The sequence below is a fragment of the Ictalurus punctatus genome, chromosome 19 (genome assembly GCF_001660625.3).
Source record: "Ictalurus punctatus breed USDA103 chromosome 19, Coco_2.0, whole genome shotgun sequence".
NCBI lineage: Eukaryota > Metazoa > Chordata > Actinopteri > Siluriformes > Ictaluridae > Ictalurus > Ictalurus punctatus.
This window is the reverse complement of record NC_030434.2, coordinates 8710621-8734383: the sequence shown is the minus strand read 5'-3', so window position 1 is coordinate 8734383 and position 23763 is coordinate 8710621. Positions and strand designations below refer to the sequence as shown.

Below are 23763 nucleotides of genomic sequence, written 5' to 3'. Positions count from 1 at the left end.
TAAAGTGAGTGAGGGATGTCAAGCTGGTTACTGATCCAACATTAAACACAGTCAGTCAATCCCGGAGCATTTCGCAGAGGTTGTTTTTTTTTTTTTGGTGAATGTTGCGGCCTAAAATTCTTAATATTGCTGCGGCTTTTTTTTGTAAAAATTTTTGATGAAATTTGCAGATTTTTTTATTTAGTTATTTTTTGGCGGAAAACTACTTGAATGAAATAGTTTTACAGTGTCGTTCGCAGTGATGTTTGTTGCTAAAATGAGACCTTTTAGCTGTACTCATGTTCGACACACGTGAATCGAAGAAGGCTTCATCTCAATGCGCGTTGTGATGACGTCACATGGCCCGAATCTGTCGAGAATTCGCGGTAATATTGAACGATTGCGAGCTCCTCCTAACAGTTTGCTCGATTTTGCGTTGATTTCTGCGATCACATTCAGATCCTGGAGAGACTGTCCAATACTAGTTCCAAAATCCTCTAGGACAGTGGTTTTCAAAGTGGGGGCCGCGGCCCCCTTGCTGGCCGCCAGGGGGCGCCCGGGGGGCCTCAAAAATTTGGTGTGCCAATCTCTCCCACTAGTATGTTTTCTCTTTCTCACTCTCAGACAACCACACACACACACACACACACACACACACACACAATCCAATCCTAATGTAATGTAATATAAAGATGTAAGATGTAATTATTATTTTTTTTTAAAAAGGGGGGATATATTCAGAAGTATTTTTAATGTGTTTTAAAGACATCTTGCAAAAGGGGGGCCTCGGTCAAATGTTAATGCCATTTAGGGGGGTCTTGCCCTGGAAAAGTTTGGGAACCCCTGCTCTAGGACACTACACAGCTGGAAATCTGCTTCTTAAACGATATGCCTAACACCTAGCATCCGGTTTGTAGAAATCTTGTCCTCAAACCCTGAATGAACCTTTAATTCGAGTGAAAATCCGACGATGATGATGATGATGATGATGATTATATAATGAGAATCGTCGTGCATGCATGGAAAACTACTCCTCTTACACTAACAGCGAATGCACGTTAATCCACGTTTACTTATTGCCACGCATGCCTCGTGCGCACGCGCGCGACTACATTTATGAGAAAAATTAATACACCCCCCGAACTCACCTCCCCCGGTCACGTGACAATGCCTTTCACAACCGGTCCCATATAGCGCTCTTCAGCGGAGTGGATGCGACACAAGGCGCTCGCGTTCCCGGCATGCACTGGGGAGCTGTATATTGAGGAAGCTCTGGTACGGGGAATCGTGTTGCGGTTGTGGCGCGAGCGCAGGGAATCTCCTCATCCTCTCTAAACAAAACAACAACAACAAAAAAAAACCCCGGACCGGACGCACTAAGGTAAACAAAACAACAAAAACACCCAACAAAACAACAACATATTATAAATATGAATGCTTTTGAATGCAACATATTGCAGCAGATGAATGCGTTCCGCAGTAATTGCACTGTGTGTTCTGTACTTACTGGAGCAATTCATAGAAAGAGATGCAGCTACAATGTAGCCCACTGTAAACCGCTCCCAGTTCCTACCGGGGGCCATTTGCAAACAGGGGAGTCCGAATGAATGAATGAATGAATGAATGAATGTCTGTGTCTCATTCTGTTTTCTGTGTAATGTGCCGGGTTTTTTTTGATGCATGATGAGCATCACTGATTCCGGATATCACTCCTGCGTGCAAATAATCAATGGAGAGATTTCCCCTCCTTCCCTCCCTCCCTTCCTGCCGGCTTCTCAGCAGGTTTCTCTCAGGTTGACGATGACAACAAATGCATGTGTCATAATAATCGTTTATTGTGTGTACACTGATGTAGGAGTGAAGCATCAGTGCGCTTGTTGATCATCTTGTTTCCGCAGGCGCTCAGCCACGGATGTGATCCTGCCTTCCCTTCACATGAGTCGTTAGGCCGAAAAATACAACCCAGATTCACATCGAATAGATCCGTATATATATATATATGTGTGTGTTTTTTTTCTTTTGTAAATACTTTGCATTTGATTGATTGGTTGCTACGGAGTGCGATGAGACGAGAGGTTAAGAATGTGCAAGCGTGCACCGAGTGTGCATGTCTGTATTGTGTTACTGCAATTACTAGTGAGCTATAGCACATGGAGGTCTGAATGACTGGAATTAGGATATGAGCTGACACTGATGTGAATTACTACCATACATGTGTTACTATTCATTCAGCTCCAGTAATTGCTTTTACCCGGTCAGGGTCACCGTGGATACGGAGCCTATCCCACATCGGGCGTGAAGCGGGAATACGCCCCGGTCTGTGATATGGAAGCATGCACGAATCGACACATTTAACGTCTAGTACAATTGAGCACAGCCAGTGGCGTGTTTTTGGGGATGTGGGAGGAAACCAGAGAGCGCAGAGGAAATCCATTCAGACACAGGAAGAAAATTTAGGAGTTGCCTATTAGATGTGTCGATTCGAGCTAAAGATGCAGTTTGTCTTCAGTGTAGAACGGTATACAAATAGAATCTTCAATATGTTCACCTTTTTTGGTCAGTGATTTTTTTCATAGTTCAAGCGTTTTTGTCGTAATTGGAATGAATCTACTCAATGTGGCCAAAAGTATGTGGACACCTGACCATCACACCCATATGTGGTTTCTTCCCCAAAATTAGAAGCATACAATTGGATACAATGTATTTGTGTGCTGTAGCGTTACAATTTCCCTTCACTGGAACTAAGAGGCCCAGAACCTGTTCCGGCGTCACAACGTCCCTGTGCACAAAGCGAGCTCCGTGATTTGTAAACGTTGGAGTGGAAGAACTCGAGTTTCCTGCAACCCCACTGAACACCTTTGGGACGAACTGGAACACCGACTGCACCCCAGACCTCCTCAGTACCTGATCTCACTAATACTCTTGTAGCTGAATGATCACAAACCCCCACAGTCACGCTCCAAAATCTAGTGGAAAGCCTTCCCAGAAGAGCGGAGCGAATTATAACAGCAAACACACAGGGACTAAAACTTGGGCTGTTCACCAAGCACATATGAGCTAAATGGTTTAGGTAGGTGCTAAATGATGAAATAACTATAGCAGACTTACTCATTTGCTATAGGCTTTCCAATTAATAATGCTTAGAGTCTAAGCCACAACAATCATCAGTCCTAAAATACTGCACCTGCACTGTGTTTGCTGTGATGCCGTGTATTTAATCCGATGATGCTATGAGCTGGGGTGATTTACATAATATTTCCTCAATTTAAAGTTATTTAAAAAGCTTCTCTGAAGCATAGTAAAGACCTGGTCAGCATCGGCCGGGGTCGCATTTTATGATGCTCAGTTAAGGGGTTCACTTTAGAGTATTCCGGTATATTATGGGTGCAGAGAAGAATACAACATATGAGTCATCTAACCCTTGAAGCATTTTTGGATTTTAACTGCATTTGTTTATTTTTAGCTTCTGATTGCTGTTCGGTAGGATATGAAACACGAACAATTTCTCAGCTTTACGGTTTCCATTAATCGGATTTAGCATATATGCAGACGTTATTTACTATGACTCATATTTCATTATGGGGCTTTAAGGACTTATTTTCAATGTGGTGCAGTGGTAGCATTGCTACGTCACAGCTCCAGGGTTCTAAATTGAGCTCATATTAATGTCTGTGTGAGGTTTTACATATTCGCCCCATGTCTACATGGGTTTCTTCAGAGTTCTCAGGGTTTTGTTTTTTTCCCTCTACCTCCAAAAACATGCTAGTAGGTGGACTGGCTACTCTAAATTGCCCCTAGTTGTAAATGAGTTTGTGAACGTGTGTGTGTGTGTGTGTGTGTGTGTGTGTGTGTGTGCATGGTGTCTGTGAAGGACATTTGTCCCATCCAGGGTTTGTTCCTTCTCCACCCGAGATTGGGTCTGGGATAAAGCGCTTAATGGCGACGGATGAATGAAATGAACCTCATTTCCTCGTCTTAAGTTAATTATAAAGTTTGACTGATATTATTCGATTATACTTTTATAGCACTTAATGTTTTAGTTAAGTGACAATGGAAACCTCAGACACATATTCAGCTAATGCTCATTTTTGTCGTATTTAATCGGGACACCGTATTATATTGAATCGAATTTTGGGTGTATCGTTACATGCCTAGTTCCTTGCGTAAATATCTGAGTAAAATCATTATCGGTGGTTTATCATCACTTGGTGGAGAAACTCAGGTCGTACGGGCCGTACAAAATGTTTTCCAGTGCACTCTGCAACTTTTTCCAAGGCAGCGAGCCTAAAAATTGTTGCATCTGCTTCTGTTTTTGAGCTCTCGACCATATGTTTCAAAAGCATCTCAATCCCCTTTTTGTTTCTCTGCCTTCTGTGAGGAGGAGGAACGTTCCACCTCAGACCGTTGGCTTCTGGTTTTCTCAAGCCTTTGCTGCATGAACGTAGCATTAGAAAGCTCCTTTTAGTTCACTTGTAGAACATAACTCCTTCATTTTGGAAACTTCCTACCCCTTGTACTGTACATTAGCACTTATACATGATATGGCCGAAGGTCTGTGGACACCTGATTCTCAAAGCCGTGTATGAGCATGACTTTGACAGTTTAAACACAAATAAACATATAAAGTAAACTCTGTGTGAAATCTATACTATATTGCCAAAGGTTTGTAAACGCATGACTAATCGCACCCATAGGGGCTTGGTGAACGTCCCATTCCTGATTTATTCCCCCCTGTGTTTGCTGTTATAATGCGCTCCACTCTTCTGTGAAGGCTTTCCACTAGATTTTGGAGCGTGACTGTGGGGGTTTGTGATCATTCAGCTACAAGAGTATTAGTGAGATCAGGTACTGAGGAGGTCTGGGGTGCAGTCGGTGATCCAGTTCATCCCAAAGGTGTTCAGTGGGGTTGAGGTCAGGACACTCGAGTTCTTCCAGTCCAACCTTCACACACCATGTCTTCATGGAGCTCGCTTTGTGTACAGGGACGTCGTGACGCTGGAACACGTTTGGGCTTCTTAGTTCCAGTGAAGGGAAACTGTAATGCTACAGCATGCAAAGTCATCATATTCAATAGCATGCTTCCAACATTTTGGGAAAGGACCACATATTGGTATGATGGTCAGGTGTCCATATTGTTTACGTTTTATAATCATGAAGCCAGTTGGCGGCAGCTGAACGGAAGGAATGACTCAGTGCACGGCAGTGACGGATGTCAATTCGTTTACCTAGGTGGCGCATTGTTCACAAACAAAACATATTTACTATGAGTCTGACAGGACACACACTGTACAGAGTGTCATATGTGTGGGGGAGCTGTGCTGCTGCCGGTTTTGAGGCTTCCAGCCTCACAGTGTTTTCATAGCTCACGCTTCAAGACCAAATCACTCTTCTTTATCATCATTTATATACAGTAATGTAATGTCCTTTTGATCAGTTCATCACTACTAATATGAGTTCATTATTAAGTTTTTGGTTTGTCTAGCATGTGCTGGATGAGAACAAACCAGAGCATTGCTTAAAGTAGCTTTACAGAATTTTGGCTGAAGTGTACTGAAGAAACAATAATTGTGATCATTGTAAATGACTTAGTAAATGTAAATGTCGGAAAGAAACGGTGGTCTTAATAGTAATGTTGGCGCACCAGTGGCGCTGTGCTGAAACCTTTAATTATAACAAAAGCAGCATTACCTCTTAAGTGTAACGGACTGTTCTGTACCTGTTAATGCTCTGACGTCTTGATATTTTGGTACCTTCTGAGAATCTGTTCTCAGAGTATGACTTCCGTCTGATAGCACTGAGATGTATGACTGCGTGTGAAAGCTCACACTTTCATTCAGATCAGTCCACACGGAAACAGGACGCTCGGGGGAAAAAAGTCTACACGCCCTTGTTAAAATGGCAGGCTTTTGAAACCGAGATAAATCATGATCAGTCAGATCGTTTTCTACCTTTTATTGTGAAATTTTAACCTATTAATTCAAATACGAATCATTTTAGGGGGGACGAAGAAATAAATTACAATAAACTGGTTGCATAAAGTGTGCACACTCTTAACCTAGTATTTAGTTGAAGCACCTTCAGATTTGATCACAGCATTCACACCTTGAGCTTGTCTTGGTGAAGCCATTCCTGTGTTGATCTGGAGGTTTGCTTTGGGTCGTTGTCATGCTGAGAGGCGAAACTCCTCTTCATCTTACTGAAAGTGTTTTAGCAGAAGCCTTAAGGTTTTGCGCCAAAATTGACCGGTATTTGGAGCTATTTATTATTCCATCCACACTGATTAAAGTCTGAAGAAAAACAGGCCCAAAGTATGATGCTGCCACCACCATGCTTCACGGTGGGGATGGTGTTCTTTTGGTGATGTGCTGTGTATCTTTTGTGCCAAACACATCTTTTGGTATATTATGGCTGAAAAGTTCAACTTTGGTCTCATCAGACCATAACACATTATTCCACATGTCTTGGGAGATTTGATGTCTTTTTTATTTATTGTTTTGTTAAAAAAAAAAAAGGCTTCTGTTTTGCCACCCTACCCCATAGCCCAGAGATATTAAGACCTGGGAATATGTGTGATTATGTTCACTGTTTAGAATAAAATGATTAGTTTTTATATCGGTATGTGGGGTCTTACTGTGGAACTGGGATACGAAACATTGCACATGACAATAAATTCAGTTCTCAGATGTGAGTGGAATAAATAACAATAAAAATAAGTGAAGCTTTCTTGTCATTTCTGTCACTCTCGCAGAATGGAAAAATTAATTCCCAGAGATGTTTTTATGTTTCAAGATAAAACGCTAGATTAAATCAGTCGAAAAGTTTTGAACTTGAGTTTGACATAAGACGTGACTTCCAGAAGTGTTAAGCATGGTGTTTTAACACGAGTACTGTGTGTGGCTGTGTGTGTGTGTGTGTCAAGTGAATAATCACCTCCTCAGTCATTTTCACTTGTTCTTGAGACTGTTCTGAATAGGGAGGTGATAACAGCAGTGAGAGAGACAGCAGACCAAATTCAGACCGAACACGACATCAGAACTGGCTGCCATCAAGCTGAATATGCAAACTCGAACCATGAAAACACAGGGGTGTTAAATGTGATTTCTGTATTAACTACACTGCTAATAACCACCTTGATGGGTTTAGTAGTCAATAAAATCTTTTTGCTTGCATTTTTATATGAGGTTCGTTGCTCCAGTCCCAAAACAAGCCCAAAAGCAAAACTCGAAAATATCTTATACAGTGCTTTTAAATTACACCATCAGTAACTATCAATGTCAAATGCAGCGTAATTTATAATGTCATATATTACAGATAAAACACCGTTTCCGTTAACAGTTCTTTCACAAAGGTTCTAAAATTATATACGTATGTATATAAGGTTATTGAATTTTTAAATATTTAAAACAAAAAGTAAATATTCAATATCTTGAATATTTCATATTCAAGATTCTACACTATTTCTATGTCCCTGTTTAAATGTAAACAAATGTGCGATATTGACCGTGTTAACTGCATTGTACAAAAGGTCAGATTTTCCTCATGTCTAATCTCTTCTATTGAAGCACCTGTTCAGATGACACGCCGATGGGTTTGATCTAAAAAGGGATCATAAGGTTTTACACAAATTTGTGGAATCCATGGCAGCTGGAGTGCATACTGTCATTAAAACAAACAAAAAGTGATCCCATGTGAAAAATGAATTGCCCCCTTAAATTTAGAATCTGGTTGTGCCACCTTTAGCAGCAATAATTGCAACCAAATGCTTTCGATAACTGGAGATCAGTCTTTCACAAGCATGGTGGTGGAATTTTGGCCCACTCCTCTTCGCTTTAGTTCAACCACACTGGGGGGTTTTCCAGCATGAACTGCCTGTTTAAGGTTCTGTCACAGCATTTCAGTTGGTTCAAGTCAGGACTTTGACTAGACCACTCCAAAACTTTCATTTTTAAAACTTTTTTTTTTTTTTTTTTAGCCATTCAGAGGTGGATTTACTTCTATGCTTTGGATCATTGTCTTGCTGCATAATTAAGTTGCACTTGAGTTTTAACTTATGGACTGAAGACCGGACATTCTCCTTTAGGATTTTTTTGGTAGAGAGCAGAATTCATGTTTCCCTCAATTATTGCAAGTTGCCTAGGCCCTGAAGCAGCAAAGCATCCCCACACCATCACACTTCCACCACCATCCCCGACTATAGGTATGAGGCTCTTTTTGTGGAATTCTGTGTTTGGTGTATACCAGATGCAACGGGATCCCTGTTTTCCAAACAGTTCCACTTTCGACTCATCAGTCCACAGAACAATCTCCCAAAGGTTTTGAGGATCATCAAGGTGTGTTTTGGCAAAATACACATGAGCCTTAATGTTCTCCTGGGTTAGCAATGATTTTCACCTCGCCACTCTTCCATAGATGCCATAGATGTCATGGAAAGTGACCTTTTTTGATGCAAGAGAGGCCTGTACGTCCTTTTATGTTGTCCTTGGCTCTTTTGTGACTTCCTGGATGAGTCGTCGCTGTGCTCTTGGAGGAATTTTGAAAGATCGGCCACATCTGGAGTTATTCCATTTGGAGATAACGGCTCTCACTGTGGTTCTTTGAGGTCCCAGAGCCTTTGAAATAGCTTTGTAACCCTTCCCAGATTGATATATTACAATCACCTTCTTCCTCCTCATTTCTGGAATTTCTTTCAATTTGGGCATAGTGTGTTACTGGGTAAGACCTTTTAACCAACTTCATGCTGTTGAAAAAGTTCTATTTAAGTGCCGATTTGATTGAACAGGGTTTGCAGTAAAGTTTGCGTCTAGTCCAGCTGAACACCATTATGAATGCATATAGTATGAGATATACACAAACTATATAGTATGAGATATACACAAAAACAGAAGAAATCAGGATGGGGGCATATACTTTTTCACAGTATGAAAGCATATACTCTATTCATATACCAACACTAGACATGAGGTATACACCCAAGATGGAATGCCAGTCCATTGCAGAGCATCATTCACACACATTCACACCCAAAGGCAATTGAGAGTCTCCAGTCTATCAATCAGCATATTTTAGGAGATTGGAGGAAACCAAGAACCTGGAGAATCTGTTTTAATTTCTAGATATAAAAAAAAAAAACTCCAATAATTTACTCACACTGAGTTGACATCCACAGTCACATCACCTTTGATAATCATGTTATGTTTATTAAACCATTATTCAACAGGCAAGGGCTTGACATATCGTAAGCATTAGTGTAGTGTTGGTGTGGGAAAACAACAGCTTTCTTTCTCATAGGCTAGCATGATGGCTGTAATGATAACTGGATGATGGCGAGATCTGTTTAGCCATGTGGCAGCAAAACGCAACTTACTGTACAGTAAATGAGTCCAACAGCTGCATCTGATTTAGCCAAGCATTTAAAGCCTTTATGAAAGAGGAATCGTGCACCATCATAATACAGTATCTGTGTTGCAATTCACAAAATGCTTTGCTGTAGTGAAGGGAAGCAGTAAGCCAATCCAAGTCTATGGAGAGACCTACCGTGAAACAGTACATGTAACACAGCCATAATCCAGTGTTTACAGTCAAGTAAAGTAATTTTTTCATTATCAATACTCGCTTTATCCTGGTCAGGATCATGGTGGATCCCAGGAGCACAGGGCATAATGCAGGAGGATTCACCCCAGATGGGTCGCCAGTTCATCACCGGCATCTTTCAGACACATTCACACCTTGGAGCAATTTAACATATCCAATCCACTTACCTACATGTATCTTTCGACAATAGGACGAAACCCATGTGAAGATGAGGAGAACATGCGAAATTCCGAACAGACATTAACCCGATCTCAGGATTAAACCGGGAATCCTGGAGTTGTGAGGCGTCAACGTGACCTGTTGTTCCACCATGCCGCTCCTGTCAAATAAAGTCCCTGATCAATTCACCAGTTGAAACGCGTTCCTTCTCCTTTCATTTTGGGTGTGTCCAAATGCTGCACAGCGTGCTGCCATTTTTGGAGAAACTCCAATGTTTGAGGTTTTAAATTCAATTCAAGTTAATGAGCTCGACCTGTAAAGTGGCCTCTCAATGGTGGCAGCATTTGGTGTGTCTGGTGTTTCCCATTGAGGAATTTACCTTTCCTTATCTGCGTAATCTATAATGTGTATATTCACTGTCCTTCTTTTCTCTTCTTTCATGCAGACCAAGTCATATCCTTAGACTATTGTTCCATGTGTTACTTCATTTAGCATTTTTGTGGCTGTTTGTTGGTACCACGGTGGCTGCTTCACAGTTCCAGGGTCCCGGTTCAGTTCTGTGCTCAGGGTACAGCCTGTGTGGAGTTTTGCATGTCAATCCCATGGCCATGTGGGTTTCTTTTGGGTTCTCTGGGTTCTTCACACATCCCAAAAACATGCTGGTAGGTGGGTTGGCTAAGTTAAATTGCCACTTGGTGTAAATGAGTGTGTGAATGTGTGTCTGCATAGTGCCCTGTGATGGACTGACAAAAAAAGACCGAAAAAGATGGCCCAGTGTTCCTGGGATAGCCTCCAGATCCAACCCACACTACAATAAAGCCACTACTGAAGATGAATAAATGTTGGTAGCACTTGTATTGAAAGCACCTTCTGGCTGATTTTTTTATTTATTTATTTATTTTATAAAGCTGTGAACATTTGTTAACCATTGGTATTTCAATGATTTCACTGAAAGTGTGCCTAATATTTAGATTATGTGTAGGCTTTGATTGAGTCAGAGCCAATAGCTACCATGAGCACAAACATTTTTAAGCGGTGGAGGAAATGGAGTAAAGTGGCCGTGTTCATTGTTGACAGGCTTGTGGAGAGAGTGCTTGTGGGTCAAGCCAGGCATGATCCAGGTCTTCCGTGGACTGGAAGACCGTCACCTTGCCATGTCTGTGTAGACTGCTGACAGAGAGACTGGTCAATGCATGGTGACTCCACCTTTTCATCCCATGTGCCAGCCCCGGATGAGCACCCAGCCGTAGATGCTTGGTGAGATTATCCTCAAGCTATTGTAGCTTGGACTTGTCTCTAACCTGGGCATTTTTGTTTTAGAAGCCATCCAATGTCCTTGTCATGGTCAAGAATGGAAATATAGAAACCATAATGATGTATTTGTCCACCTGCCATTTTACCTTTTGTGAGATTTTGTACTTCTGGAAATCTACTTTTTATAGAAGCATAGAACTGAATCCTCAATCTGTTTATATTTGTATTCTAATTCAAATTAAATTGGAGCCCCATTCTAATATAGCTTCGTATTTATGAAGCCTACATGCCTGCCAAATGAATGGTTTTTAATACCGCCGAAGTACCGCCCCATGTTTAGCTTCTACAACTTTCTCAAAGTGTGCCGTTAGTAAAAACAATCTAATGCAAGGAATGGATTAAAAGCTGTACACTACCACAGTATCTCAGTCAGTCAACTCGTAAAGATAATCGATGGCTGGTGTTTTCTCTCCACATAAACACAAAGTTGCGTAAAACCTCCTATGACATCTTAAGCGTTTTGACATAAGCCTTTCATAAATTCTCTAGGATTGCAGCAGTGCTCATGTATGTGTTATAAAGGCACTATGTAGGTACATAGTGTTACCGACATATCCTCTGTAATGCACCTGCAGTATGAGCCAGACCACCAATCCATGACTCTTACTCAGCATGGTAATGCCTTTTCGCCTGCACTCAGTATTAGAGAGCAAAGAAAGCTGCCAAGTAATCCTCTGCAAAGCCTGGTTATCTTTACACTAGCTTTAACTCAGTATTCAGAACTGTTTGGTGGCTGATGGCTGTTTTAATAACCCCTTTCACAAATGGCAGGACGTGAGACTGAGATTCTCCTTCTTCTTTCTCGTTCCTAATTGTTGGTATCGCTTTGGCGTCTCATACTGTGCTTTGGGAGTGCTCATTGTAGCTGTCAGACATGCTTTTGTGCCTCTGCTACTCAGAACCGGGCTCATCTTTCTATAGCCTGAGCAGAATGTGAGGATAAGAATGAAAAATACTTTTGAAATTCATATGTAGGTACAGTGTATGGCACGTGTACAAGGTTCACAAGAATGTGGCTATTGATTGCAGGTTCGGAGTCTAAAATGTTCTGCTGATCATCTCACATTACAGGACAAGACCCTTAGATGGCTTATCCCTGTAAAAAATGAACCATACCTGAAGACAGTTAAAGTGTATGTGTTTCTTCTCCTCAGAATAATTCTTTATTATAAACCAGAGGTTTATGAACATGATGTCCCGATTGGATTTTTTGGAATTTTTCTTGATGTGCTTGGCTCATGTCTGGTTTGTTTTGTCCATAGTGTTATATGAGTAGGGAACACTTTTTTTTATGTGAGGAATCAATCCTGTGGCAACAAGCACCGCATGTTGTACAGCGGCAATCGATATTTGAGAACAATTTATAAACACTTGATTTTTTTTTTTCTGAAATATTGTTCATCTTCGTCGCTCCAAATTTGACGGCATATTAGCTGTGGGTATACCATCGTTCTACTAGCATGTTTCTCCAAATAACCAAGGCACTTCAGCAAAACCCTTTTATTATGTGGAAAACACCGTGATCACAATTAGAGAACAGTAACCATTGTAGCGCAAAAGAAGATTATAACTAGAACTTTTGAGGGTTAGAGCTGTCAAAAAATTAGTAGGAAGTAGGAAGAGGCCTTTGCTTTGAACGACTTCAGGACATCTGTGTCCACAGGACATCACTAGTTTCTCACACTGCTCTGGTGTGATCTTGGTCCTCTCTTCTTCCGGTCTCTTCCACAGTTCTGTAACTGAAGTGGGTTTATTAGCCATACATTTGTCACCAAAGATTTTCCACAGATTTTCAATCGGGTTTAGATCAGGACTCTGGGCTGGCCGTTTCATTATTACGGTGTTCTTGGCGTCACGGAACTGCTTTACCCATGTTGCAGTGTGACAGGGGGCATTGTCTAGCATGAAAACTGCGGGCTGATTGGGAGATGCTCGCAGGGAAGGAACCGCATGTTGCCGAAGGAGGTTCTGATCAAATTTGCATTCACCCTGCCATGTAGCTGTATAGGAGGCCCAACTCCTACTGCAGAAAACATTCCCCAAACCATGAAACTTCCTCCTCTACCTCTCACTGACTTCTTCACACACGTTGGGTTCAGTCTCTTCCCAGTTGGACGCAGAACGTAACGTTCCCCATTGGCCCCAAATCAATTCAACTTGCTCTCATGACTAAAGTGAACTTTGGATCAGTTCTCCTCTGTCCACACAACATGCTCCTCAGCAAAGGTTAGCCTAGCCTTTTGATTCTTTCTGCTGATGAGAGGCTTGGTCACTGCAGAGTGGGCTTTCAGTCCGAATTGTCTTAAACAGCGAGACACTGTATGCTGAGACAGATCCTTACCCTGTTCAGTTCTGAACCGGCAAGCAATTCCAGCTGAAGTGTTGAACCGATTCCCTGTAAAGAGTCTCTGCATTATCCTGTCCTCTTGTGCATTTGTCTTACGTGGACGACCATCTTTTGGGGGACTTGAATGAATTCGTGTCATTGTAAAGCTGCAGTATTCTGGAAATCACAGATTTGGAATGACCAACTTCACTTGCGATGGCTGAAAGGGTCATCCCTTTGGCCTTCATCTGGACAACCTGCTGTCGCAGGGTTCCAGTCACCTTAGAGCGGCTCGCCATCTTGCAAAGCCAGTGAAAATTGTAAAGTTGTCCTAACAGGAATGCTGCCAGTTAAATAGGGTTTGTCAATAACTGGGACATTTTTGATCAGAGTTATTTTTCAAATGTCTCATTTAAGTTTTTTATTCTGTGCTTCAGAATATGTTTAACTTATGAAATATGCTTAAAAAAAAAAAACTGCCCTTCTACTCCTGTTAGGATAACCTCAAATAGGACTAAGCAGTGTCCTTGACATTTAGGAAATTGTAGGTTGTCCTCTAATTTTGATCTCCACTGTATCTATTTCTTTCCACTCATCTACTCTCGCTTACAGCGGTGAGAGGGGGTGTAGTTTATTCAGTGTAGTTGTCGTTTTGCTAAACAACAAGGTTCTATTCTATTTGTTATTAATATGATTTCGGGTTGTCCATCCATTTATTCATCCAAGATTTAGTATGATACAGTATATATGGAACTATCATTGTAACCAGCAGATGAACGGATTTTGGAACTGATCCGATCAGGGTCAAATGTCCGAAATAGTTTTTCTTCAATAGAAGAAAGGGCGGCTGTGGATCAGGTGGTAGAGCGGGTCGGCCACTAATCGTAGGGTCGGCGGTTCGATTCCCGGCCCACGTGACTCCACATGCCGAAGTGCCCTTGGGCAAGACACTGAACCCCGAGTTGCTCCCGATGGCAAGTTAGCGCCTTGCATGGCAGCTCTGCAACCATTGGTGTGTGTGTGAATGGGTGAATGAGACACAGTGTAAAGCGCTTTGGAACCACAAAGCTTATAAAAGCGCTATATAAGTGCAGACCAGACCAGATGTTACTTACACATTCATGTTCAGGCAGATTTTATGACTATCTATGATTTTTGCCATTGGCCTGTCTATCTGTCTGCCCATCCGTCCAGGAAATTTCAGCAGCTAGCACGATATTTTAAGAACAACAAGTGGTTGAAGGTTTGTAGGTGTGATATGGAATTATCATTAAATTATACGTTTGAAATTTATATCCGGAATTGATATATTTCTGTAAAGCTGCTTTGTGTCAATATGCATTGTTAAAAGTGCTATACAAATAGACGTGAATGAAATAGAACCATTGTAACCCGCAGGTGAACTGATTCGATTTTGGTATCGATCCAAACAGGGTCACGGTCACATCAGTATCAAATGTCAGAAATGGTTTTTCTTCACTAGACTCAGCCCTGTTTAAAGTATATTTTAAGCCAATTTGGGGCATATAAGTTAGTAACTAGAAGGACTAGACTTGTTGGCAGCTTCATGTTTTCTGTAGATTCAATAATGGATTGGATTTAAAGGATTTATTGTGATACACTGGTACCTTGGAAATTTTAAACTACAGCACATATGAATCGTATAGAAATGATATGAGTTTTGTCTTGCAAAAATGTTACTCTAATCAGTCAAATAAAGAGTGAGATGACTGTATTTGCTACTCAGACTAAACAGAATGCCTCACTTTCATCAGCCATTACACAAACCAGCACTGCATCAATTAGCACCTCATCTCATGTCTTTCTGTAAAATCTTTATCTTGCAACATCCAGTTCCATGCAGCTCCACAGTCCTTTCTTCTTCAGCCTTATTCAAGCCTCCATAACACTCTATTCACACCAGGGTTTATGCAGCAAGAGCAGAGCCACTTTTCCTCTCTCTACTCTGTATGCAAAGCTTTTCGTAAAGACTGCAAACAGGATCTCAGGAACCTTCATGTTTTCTGCTGCTGCTCCTCATTCTGTCTAAAAGATGCAAATCTAATGATCCATGCAATTCTTTCTCCTAAATGACTGCTTATGCAACTGCTGTCTTTACTGAAGTGTCTTTTCTGTACAGGCTGTCTCTACTGAAACGCCTCAAAGTGCAGATTCATAGCCGCAATGTTATGAGCGTTATATTTAGTGACTTTTTAGTTTAGTATTTACTATATTGTAAGTGTCATTTATTAATTAAGAACTGTAATCCACTGTAATTCATAGTCCGGGCTGTGTCGGCGCAGATCCGGTGGGTATTTTCATACATATATGGCAAATCAGGCACGAAAGGAGTCTGATTACGAGGTGACGGGAAAAGTCGAAAGCCAGACGAGGTGAGGGAGTGTGACGGTCCAGTGTAACTGCATAATAACTCAAACATGGTGAACAGTGTGTGTTTGGTGTTTCTCTGTATTTTGAGTTGCTCAGTTTGGATTCAAATAATGTGCAAGGTGATTACATCCACCAATTCTCAGATACCTGGACCCTCCCAATTCACATTCTACCATACTAAAATAGGTTGGTTTACCAACGGTGTGTCATTACTGTTTCGGCATCCTGTTACATAAGTGTGTAGAATGTGTAGAATGTTTTATGTTTATGAATACCACCTGAATGCTCAATACTTGACTCACAGCTGTGAGATTCATTTGTGGGGTGGTAAACCCACATTATGACCCCCCCCCCCCACCCCCCCACCCCCCTTAGCACATAAATAAATAAATAAATATCTTGCTATAGCTTTGTTTTGTTTTTTTTTAAACAGAAAGGGTGAAATTTTAACATTTTAAATGTTACACTAGGAGTGAAGTTTTTATTCATTTCAGCTACTTTTGTATTCTATAACCAGTTAAGATCTTGTCTCTTATTTCTTTTTACCCAGCCCACCCTCTCTTGCCAATCAACAGCACCACCATGAATTACTTGCGCCGACGTCTGTCCGACAGCAGCTTTGTAGCCAACTTGCCCAATGGCTACATGATGGACTTGCAGAGGCCATCGGGCTCCAGCGGTTCCAGCAGCTCCACCAGCTCCCCAGCATCCCCGGCCATGGAGAGGCGCCAGCAGCAGCCCGCAGCACCAGCCCCGTGTCCGCCTCCTCAACCCGCCTCCTCGGGCACATTTCTCAGCTCTTTCTCCAGCGTGGTGAAGACCGCTCAGATCGCCAGCGCCGTGCAGGCCAAAGCTGCTGCTCATGGGGACAGCAGCACAGCAGCTGCAGCAGCCGCTGGCGCAGCTCTGGCCAAGACTGTAGTCCGCAAGCCCAAAGTACTGTTAGTCATCGATGATGCACACACAGATTGGTAAGAACTTGCATAATTTGCACCGAATACATATCTCCATAGCTGGAAAACGATTCATATATTTCAGTGCACTGGAATGAGGTAAAGACAAAGAAATTTACATCACAGACGTTCATGATCTCAAAAACATTGTTTCTGTTAAGCTATAAATAGTAAAACAATGATGTCATTTAAAAATCGTACTTTTTTTTGTTGTTGTTGTTGTTCATTATTCGACACGTCAGACTTCTCTATATAAATAAATAAATAAATAAAACCAGAGACTGAATTTAACTTTATTCTCAAAAGTAATTGTTGGGGAAAAAAACATTTTATTTTAGGCAGCTCCTAACAGTTCATTAGCCGCAGTAGACATTTACAACCCGCTGATAATGTTCTGTCTGCTAATGAGCCATGCTGTTTGCAGCCGTTTGGATTTATACAGGGATTTGCTTTTTTTTTTTTTTTTTTTTAAGCGAGCTTTCGAATTAGCATAACAGCACAAAGAGCGCACGCTGAGGAAAAACAAATCCGACGCTCATCCGTGCTTTGTAACTTCCTAATTTCTTAATCGTGACACTGCAAAATACAAGTTCCACTATCTTGAATACAGTCCAGTTGATCGAATATTTCTTTTTATAAGATTACAGTAAATGACAGATATTATTATGAAACATATTTCTAGACATTTTTTTTTTTACTAATTTCAGGCTTGAAATAGTCTTGTTCTATTGGCAGATCAGTTTTAGTTTTTTTCTAGAAATATGCTAAATTAATCTGGCAGTAGAAAAGCTTGTAAGGACTAAAAATGTCTAGAAATATGTTTTATTGAGCGTAATCTTATAACAGGAAACGCCCGATAAATCGGACTATATTCAAGATATATATAAAGAGATATTATTCTTTCATGATATACGATTGATAACTAGCTAGACTCGATCTCAGTCAAAAACATCGAAGATCAGTCCTTCCTTTCTATTGACTCAGGAGAAACTTAACCATTATGGTCTTTAGTACCAGAACGATGTTGCTTCAATTCTTTCCTGCTTTCTGTTTTGTTTTTGTTTTCTTTAAAAAAAAAATAATAATAATTTTCATATGTCTGTGATGTTTCAGAATGGCAAGAACGCTCTTCCTCTCTCAAATGAGATCAGCTCCAGAAAAGCACCCCATAAACAAATAAACCTGCTCTTTCCCCGGCCCGTTTAACGTGAAGCACTAAAATGAACATTTAACTAACTTGTTTCACTTCATAAATTGCTCTGAGCTGCTCTGCAGATAAACCGGTGTGTAATTCCAGTGCTATATAAGGAATAAACTATCTAAGGGTTGTTTTTGTTTTGTTTTGTTTTTTTAGAGTCACTGCTTTGAACGATAATACGCAGAAGAGAACAGTTTAATCTTTAGGCAGTCGTGTGTGCTGTTTTTATATAGTATAATATAAACATTGATTTAACATTGATCACATTTGATGTTCACAAAATCCTTTTAGTAAGATGTAGTGGCTGTATAAACGGTGAGTCCTTTTTTTGGAGGATTTATCCTTCTGTTCGTTTTCAGTATGCGGTGGGGTATGAAACAGTACAAGTGTTCTAGCAGTAATTGTGATGGTAACACTAGCTGCAGTGATTCTCTTTGACAGCAGGGTGGGGCAATAGTCCAACTTGACAAGGGCTGTATTCGAATACAACAAATCTAGCACTCTGCACCAGATGGAGCCAGATAACTTTAAAAAAAAAAAAAAAAAAAAATCACATGCACATGTCCTTCCATGGCATTTTCTCTTATAACTGCCACTTATAATAAGTATGTACTGTATAAATCCCCTTAGGACAAAATAACGAACACAAATGTATAGACGCTAACATGTTTGTGTGTTCGGTTTCAGTTTAAAGGTGGTAGTGAATGATATTGTTCACACATTTTCATTTCCTTCCTAAGTGCTGTTCTCTTTTGTAGACCTGAGCTTTAATTTGCTTGAAACATCAACACGTTAGGCATGTAACACAATAGAGTAGAGTAGCTGAATTCGTATGGGTATCTGCATTCGGATTTAAACTTGAAGTGGGCGTGGCCTAAACCTGTGAAGTCTGTGGATTCTGGCTATAATAGCATCTCAACCTCAGCCACATTACCCGAGTTAATAATCTCAACTAGAGATGTGCAGGGGATTTTTATTTAATCCCACTGACACAGTTAGGTTATGATGATTAGTTTGTACCAGCAAACAGTATTATTTTCTTTATGTAGTTGGTTCGGTTTCTATAACTAGTAGCCTAGTTTAAACCACCACGACCCTGACCAGGCAGTTAATAAGGATGAACGAATGTGTCACGTAATGAAGGTTAGGACGGATGCAATTGCAGTTAAGAGCTGTAATGAAACGTATAATATCCAGAAGGCAAGGCAAAAGACAAACAAAGACAGGCAGTGGGCACACGATTCAGGAGGATCGAGGTCAACGGAAGTAAACGAAATCATAAACCAGGCTAACATACACTAGATCATTGTGGTGTGATTATCAGTGTGATTGGGAACAGGTGTGTGTGATCAGTTCTCAGGAGAAGGTGATGTGTCTGTGTGTTCCATTGGGAGTTGTAGTCATCGGCCATGTTTGTAGTTTGCGGTGCTTCCTGGGAAATGTCTCTAGTTTGCGGTGACGTGACAGTATCTTTGTCCACCACGCTTCATATCTGACCATATTTGCTCACACCTGCATGAAAATCAAAACCTCCCACCTGTACCTGTTTAGAACACGTTATCTGTTCGTTCAGAAAAATATATTGGCATTCGGTTACATCCCTAACGTGATCTCTGTGACTTTGACAGTGGCATGGATGTTGGTACCGGAAAGGCTGGTTAGCCTTTGTGGCTTGCACAATGTGAACATGAACTTGTATCTGCATGATTTTTTTGCATTGCGCTGCTGCCATATGATTGGCTGATTAGATAACTGCATGAATGTGCAGGTGTACAGGTGAGTATATGTATCTGTCAATCTACATTTACATTCATCTGGTACACGCTTTTATCCAAAGCAGCTCGCCACTGATAAAGGATAACATGTAAATAAACTGTATACGGCTGAGCACCAATCTGTCTTCTCTGCTGATATGGATGTGTCTGGTTGGTTTGAATTATTCGTTATGATCCATTTGGTGTTATCCCTTATCTTTTTGATGTGATCGCAAACTCTGAATGTTTACAGCATTTGCATTGGAGACGTCTTTACCCTTCACGTCCTCATCCTTGTCTATACACATTGGCGTGAGACTGTGAAAATTCTGTGGGTTTTAATGAGCGTTGTCCATAATATTGTCGAATGGACATACATACATACATACATGGTTAAGGATCTTTTGTTCTTGTTGCTAATGCTGATGGGAGACACATGTCCTAATTGGTTAGCAAGCAATCTGAAATCATCACGCAACAATCCCTTCATTTTGCTGCTTTGCTCTGTGGTACAGAACAGCTTTTCTGTTCATGCATCCAAAAAACACAAACTCTGCTCCAAGACGACGGCGGCCGGACAATAGAGACTTCTGTACACGTGTCTGTGCTGTGCTCACAGATACAAAGTCAGCAATGAGTGAATTTCTGACCTCAGCTCAGAGAGATTTAGCCACAGAGACCAATTTGACATTTTGATAACAATGAGGCTGTTTGAGCTCTCTATTTCAGTGTGTCAGATAGCCAAACAGCATCTATTTATTGACAATTACTCATGAGGGCACTGGCATGGAATGTCTTCAGAAGGACAAAACATTAACCTGCATGTTAACCAGATGTCAAAATAAATTTGGAGCCTAAATTACCTGAAATGTACAACACATCTTTTTTTGAGTTGAAGCCAGACAATAGTGTATTGGGAATTTTCCTTTTAAGCAGTAGGACTAGATACCAAGTTCTGTATGAGCTATGTGAGTCTGTACTCCAATATCAGATGCACTGTATGGCCAAAAGGTTGTGGACACTTGAACATTGCACCCATATTTAGTTCTTCGCCAAACTGTCCTTTGTCTACAAAGTTTGAAGCACACAGTTGTATAGGATGTCATTGTATGGTGTAGCATTACAGGTTCTCTTGACTGTAACAAAGGGGCCCAAACCTGTTCCTGCATGACAATGCCAAATGAAGAAATGATTTGCCAACCAGTTCAACTAATGGTGCTGCAGTTATCTGTAGCCGTGAGACCAAGAGGACCAAATTGGCCATACTTTTCTGGGTGAGAGGGATGTTGTTTCTTTCTCTCCTATCAATCAGAGTGATACTAGCCAATCGTTGGCGTCTGTGAGCTCACGTGTGTGGAAGAGGGTAGATAGCGCTTTCCTGTGAGTTTGTCAGATACCCTGTGATGTAGCATGAGCAGCAGTTTGAAAAGATATGGTGGTTGGCTTCATGTGCCTCACGTGTATCATGTCTCTGGTTGGTAGCTGTCATGTGATCGGGGAGAGTTGGTTAGTGGGTGGGAATTCGCCATGATGAGAGAAAAATATTTTTGACAGACAGAAAACAAAAATGCAAAATGAATGCTAAAACAGTGAATTAATGTAAAAACAAACAATGCTCAGTAAGTCTTCACAACGATACATTGACACAACAGGGTAGAAATCCATCCATCCATCTTCTATACCGCATATCCTTTTCAGGGTCACGGGGAACATTGAACCTATCCCATGGAGCATGGGGCACAAGGCGGGGTACACCCTGGACAGGGTGCCAATCCATCGCAGGGCACAATCACATACACTACGGACACGCCGATCCGCCTACCATGCATGTGTTTGGACTGGGGGAGGAAACCGGAGTACCCGGAGGAAACCCCCGCAGCACGGGGAGAAGGCGAACGTGCTAACCGCTAAGCCACCGTGCACCCCAGGGTAGAAATAGACAAATGAATTAGATATAAATGAAGCACAGGTGACCACAATCAGAAAACAAACCAATGACAGGACGGGGTGTAGCCAGGTCTAGAACGGAACAACAAACATGAGCAAATAAACTAAATGCAAAAGATGGAAACCGTGTCAAGTACCAAGGAATACACATAACCACATGTAACACAAGGTAGAAATGTGCTAAGAGTAATCTCATTCCAATAAATTCTTATACATATATATGTGTGTGTGTATATGTATGTATGTGTGTGTATGTATGTATGTATGTATATATGTATATGTGTATATACTTATCTTGAGTAAGTTATATCTTATATCTATATAAGTTAAGATATAACTTACTCAAGATAAGTGTATATATATATATATATATATATATATATATATATATATATATATATATATATATATATATATATATATATATATATATATATATATATATATATATATATTACACTTATCTTGAGTAAGTTATATCTTTTATTGCATGACCATAATTCATCCTAATTCATAATGAGACAAATACAATGTGCAAATGTGCTGAAGTGAATGTACAAAGGTACAAGGTAGGAAAATGTGTGAAGGAATTCATATTTCCAACCGATGTGATGAGGCAAAGTGTTAGTGTTTGTGCCTCAAGAGCAGATAACTATCGTCTCGCTCGCCATCTCTCTCTCTCTCTCTCTCTCTCTCTCTCTCTCTCTGTCTCGCTCTTCCTCTGCGAGCATTCCAGAAGAGAGGGCTCGTGTAGCTTGGAGACCCAGGCAGCCCCTGACGGACATGACCCCGTTCTCAGCTCCCGCTCTCTTTGTGGGCCACATTGATGCCACACACACACATCAGCTTTCACCCGACCATCTCCACCATCTCCCTCTCTCGTTCCTTCTATCAGCCTGTCACTTTCTTTTAAACGCCTTAAATCTTGCTTTCTGTCTCAACACGACTTTCGCATATTATTTTCTGTATATTTTTCTGCCTGTCTGTTCATCAGCCCTGATACTTCCCTTATTGAGATCTTCATCACTCGTACAGTTTGATGCTCAATGCACCAGTGAAGCAGAGCTTGCCCGAAAACAAACATGTCTTATTTATCTCATTTTGACCTTGAAACAAAGTGTTTTTCTTAAGTCATGTTTTGAGCTGTGTAAATGCTCACAAAACTGCACGGAATGCCATCCGAGTGCATAAATTTAACGAAATAAGTATTTGTATCCATTTGTCCACAATTGTAATGTCTACTACGCCCTTGAGAGGCATGTTGTTGTTGTTGTTGTTGTTGTTTTGCTTTGTGTGCACTGTGGAGCTATAAGCAGGTGGCAGAAATTTCTCCACATGACACTATGAGCTCCACTTCACATTAGCTATACATGTAGCATCTGTGTGATTGGTCATTTTATCTGTGGGCACAATTTCTTTACACGCTAGGGATACGTATGGATATTGGTATCGTGTATCAGTCACATACCGTGCTCATTGACTCGTACTTAAAAAAAAAAAAAAAATGCCTCAATACTAGAATTCGATACCAGGTGATACTATGTGACTGTGTGTCGCACTAACGAACAGACGACACACAATATCAACAATCTGGATGTATTTCATGATTGATAATGGCAGTCAAAGCAAAGCAGACTGGAAGATCTGCACTTATATAGCGCTTTTTTGACCTTAACGGTTCTACAAAGCGCTTTACGCCGTGTCTCATTCACCCATTCACACACCAGTGGTAGCAGAGCTGCCATGCAAGGCACTAACTTGCCATCGGGAGCGACTCGGGGTTCGGTGTCTTGCCCAAGGACGCTCACTTCGGCATGTGGAGTCACGTGGGCCGGGAATCGAACCGCCAACCCTACGATTAGTGGGTTGGATTAGTGCTCAACCAGCTGAGCCACAGCCACCCGAAAGCGTTTGTGAGTATGGAGCAGTGAAGCAAGCGTACAGGGAAACGGTTGCGTGTGGGAACACTTCAGTTCTGCGAGCACTGAGAGACGCGCTTCCTTTCCCCTCGTACGCCAGGGTCTGCATTTCGCTTGTGGATCAAGGTGTCATTTTTTCCGACCACGAGAGAGAATGCATTTATTAAGCGTAAAGCTCAGCACAAGGAGTTCTTTGCCGTCCTTGGCCTCACCCTGGACGCAACACCAGTCC

At 41.2% G+C, this 23763-nt stretch overlaps 1 protein-coding gene across 8 annotated transcripts in view; it reads left to right on the top strand.

Moving 5' to 3' along the window:
* The window catches only part of LOC108279672 (synapsin-3), a 124757-nt gene that overhangs the window by 15089 nt on the left and 85905 nt on the right, over window positions 1-23763 (top strand). For 7 of the 8 annotated variants that reach the window (XM_047162315.2, XM_047162314.2, XM_047162317.2 and 4 more), the window contains one exon: window positions 16311-16731. In XM_047162315.2, coding sequence (XP_047018271.1) covers window positions 16311-16731 — 421 coding nt within the window. Of the gene's footprint in view, window positions 1-207; window positions 1361-16310; window positions 16732-23763 lie in introns of those variants that run through there. The other variant, XM_017494012.3, reaches the window with a different exon arrangement.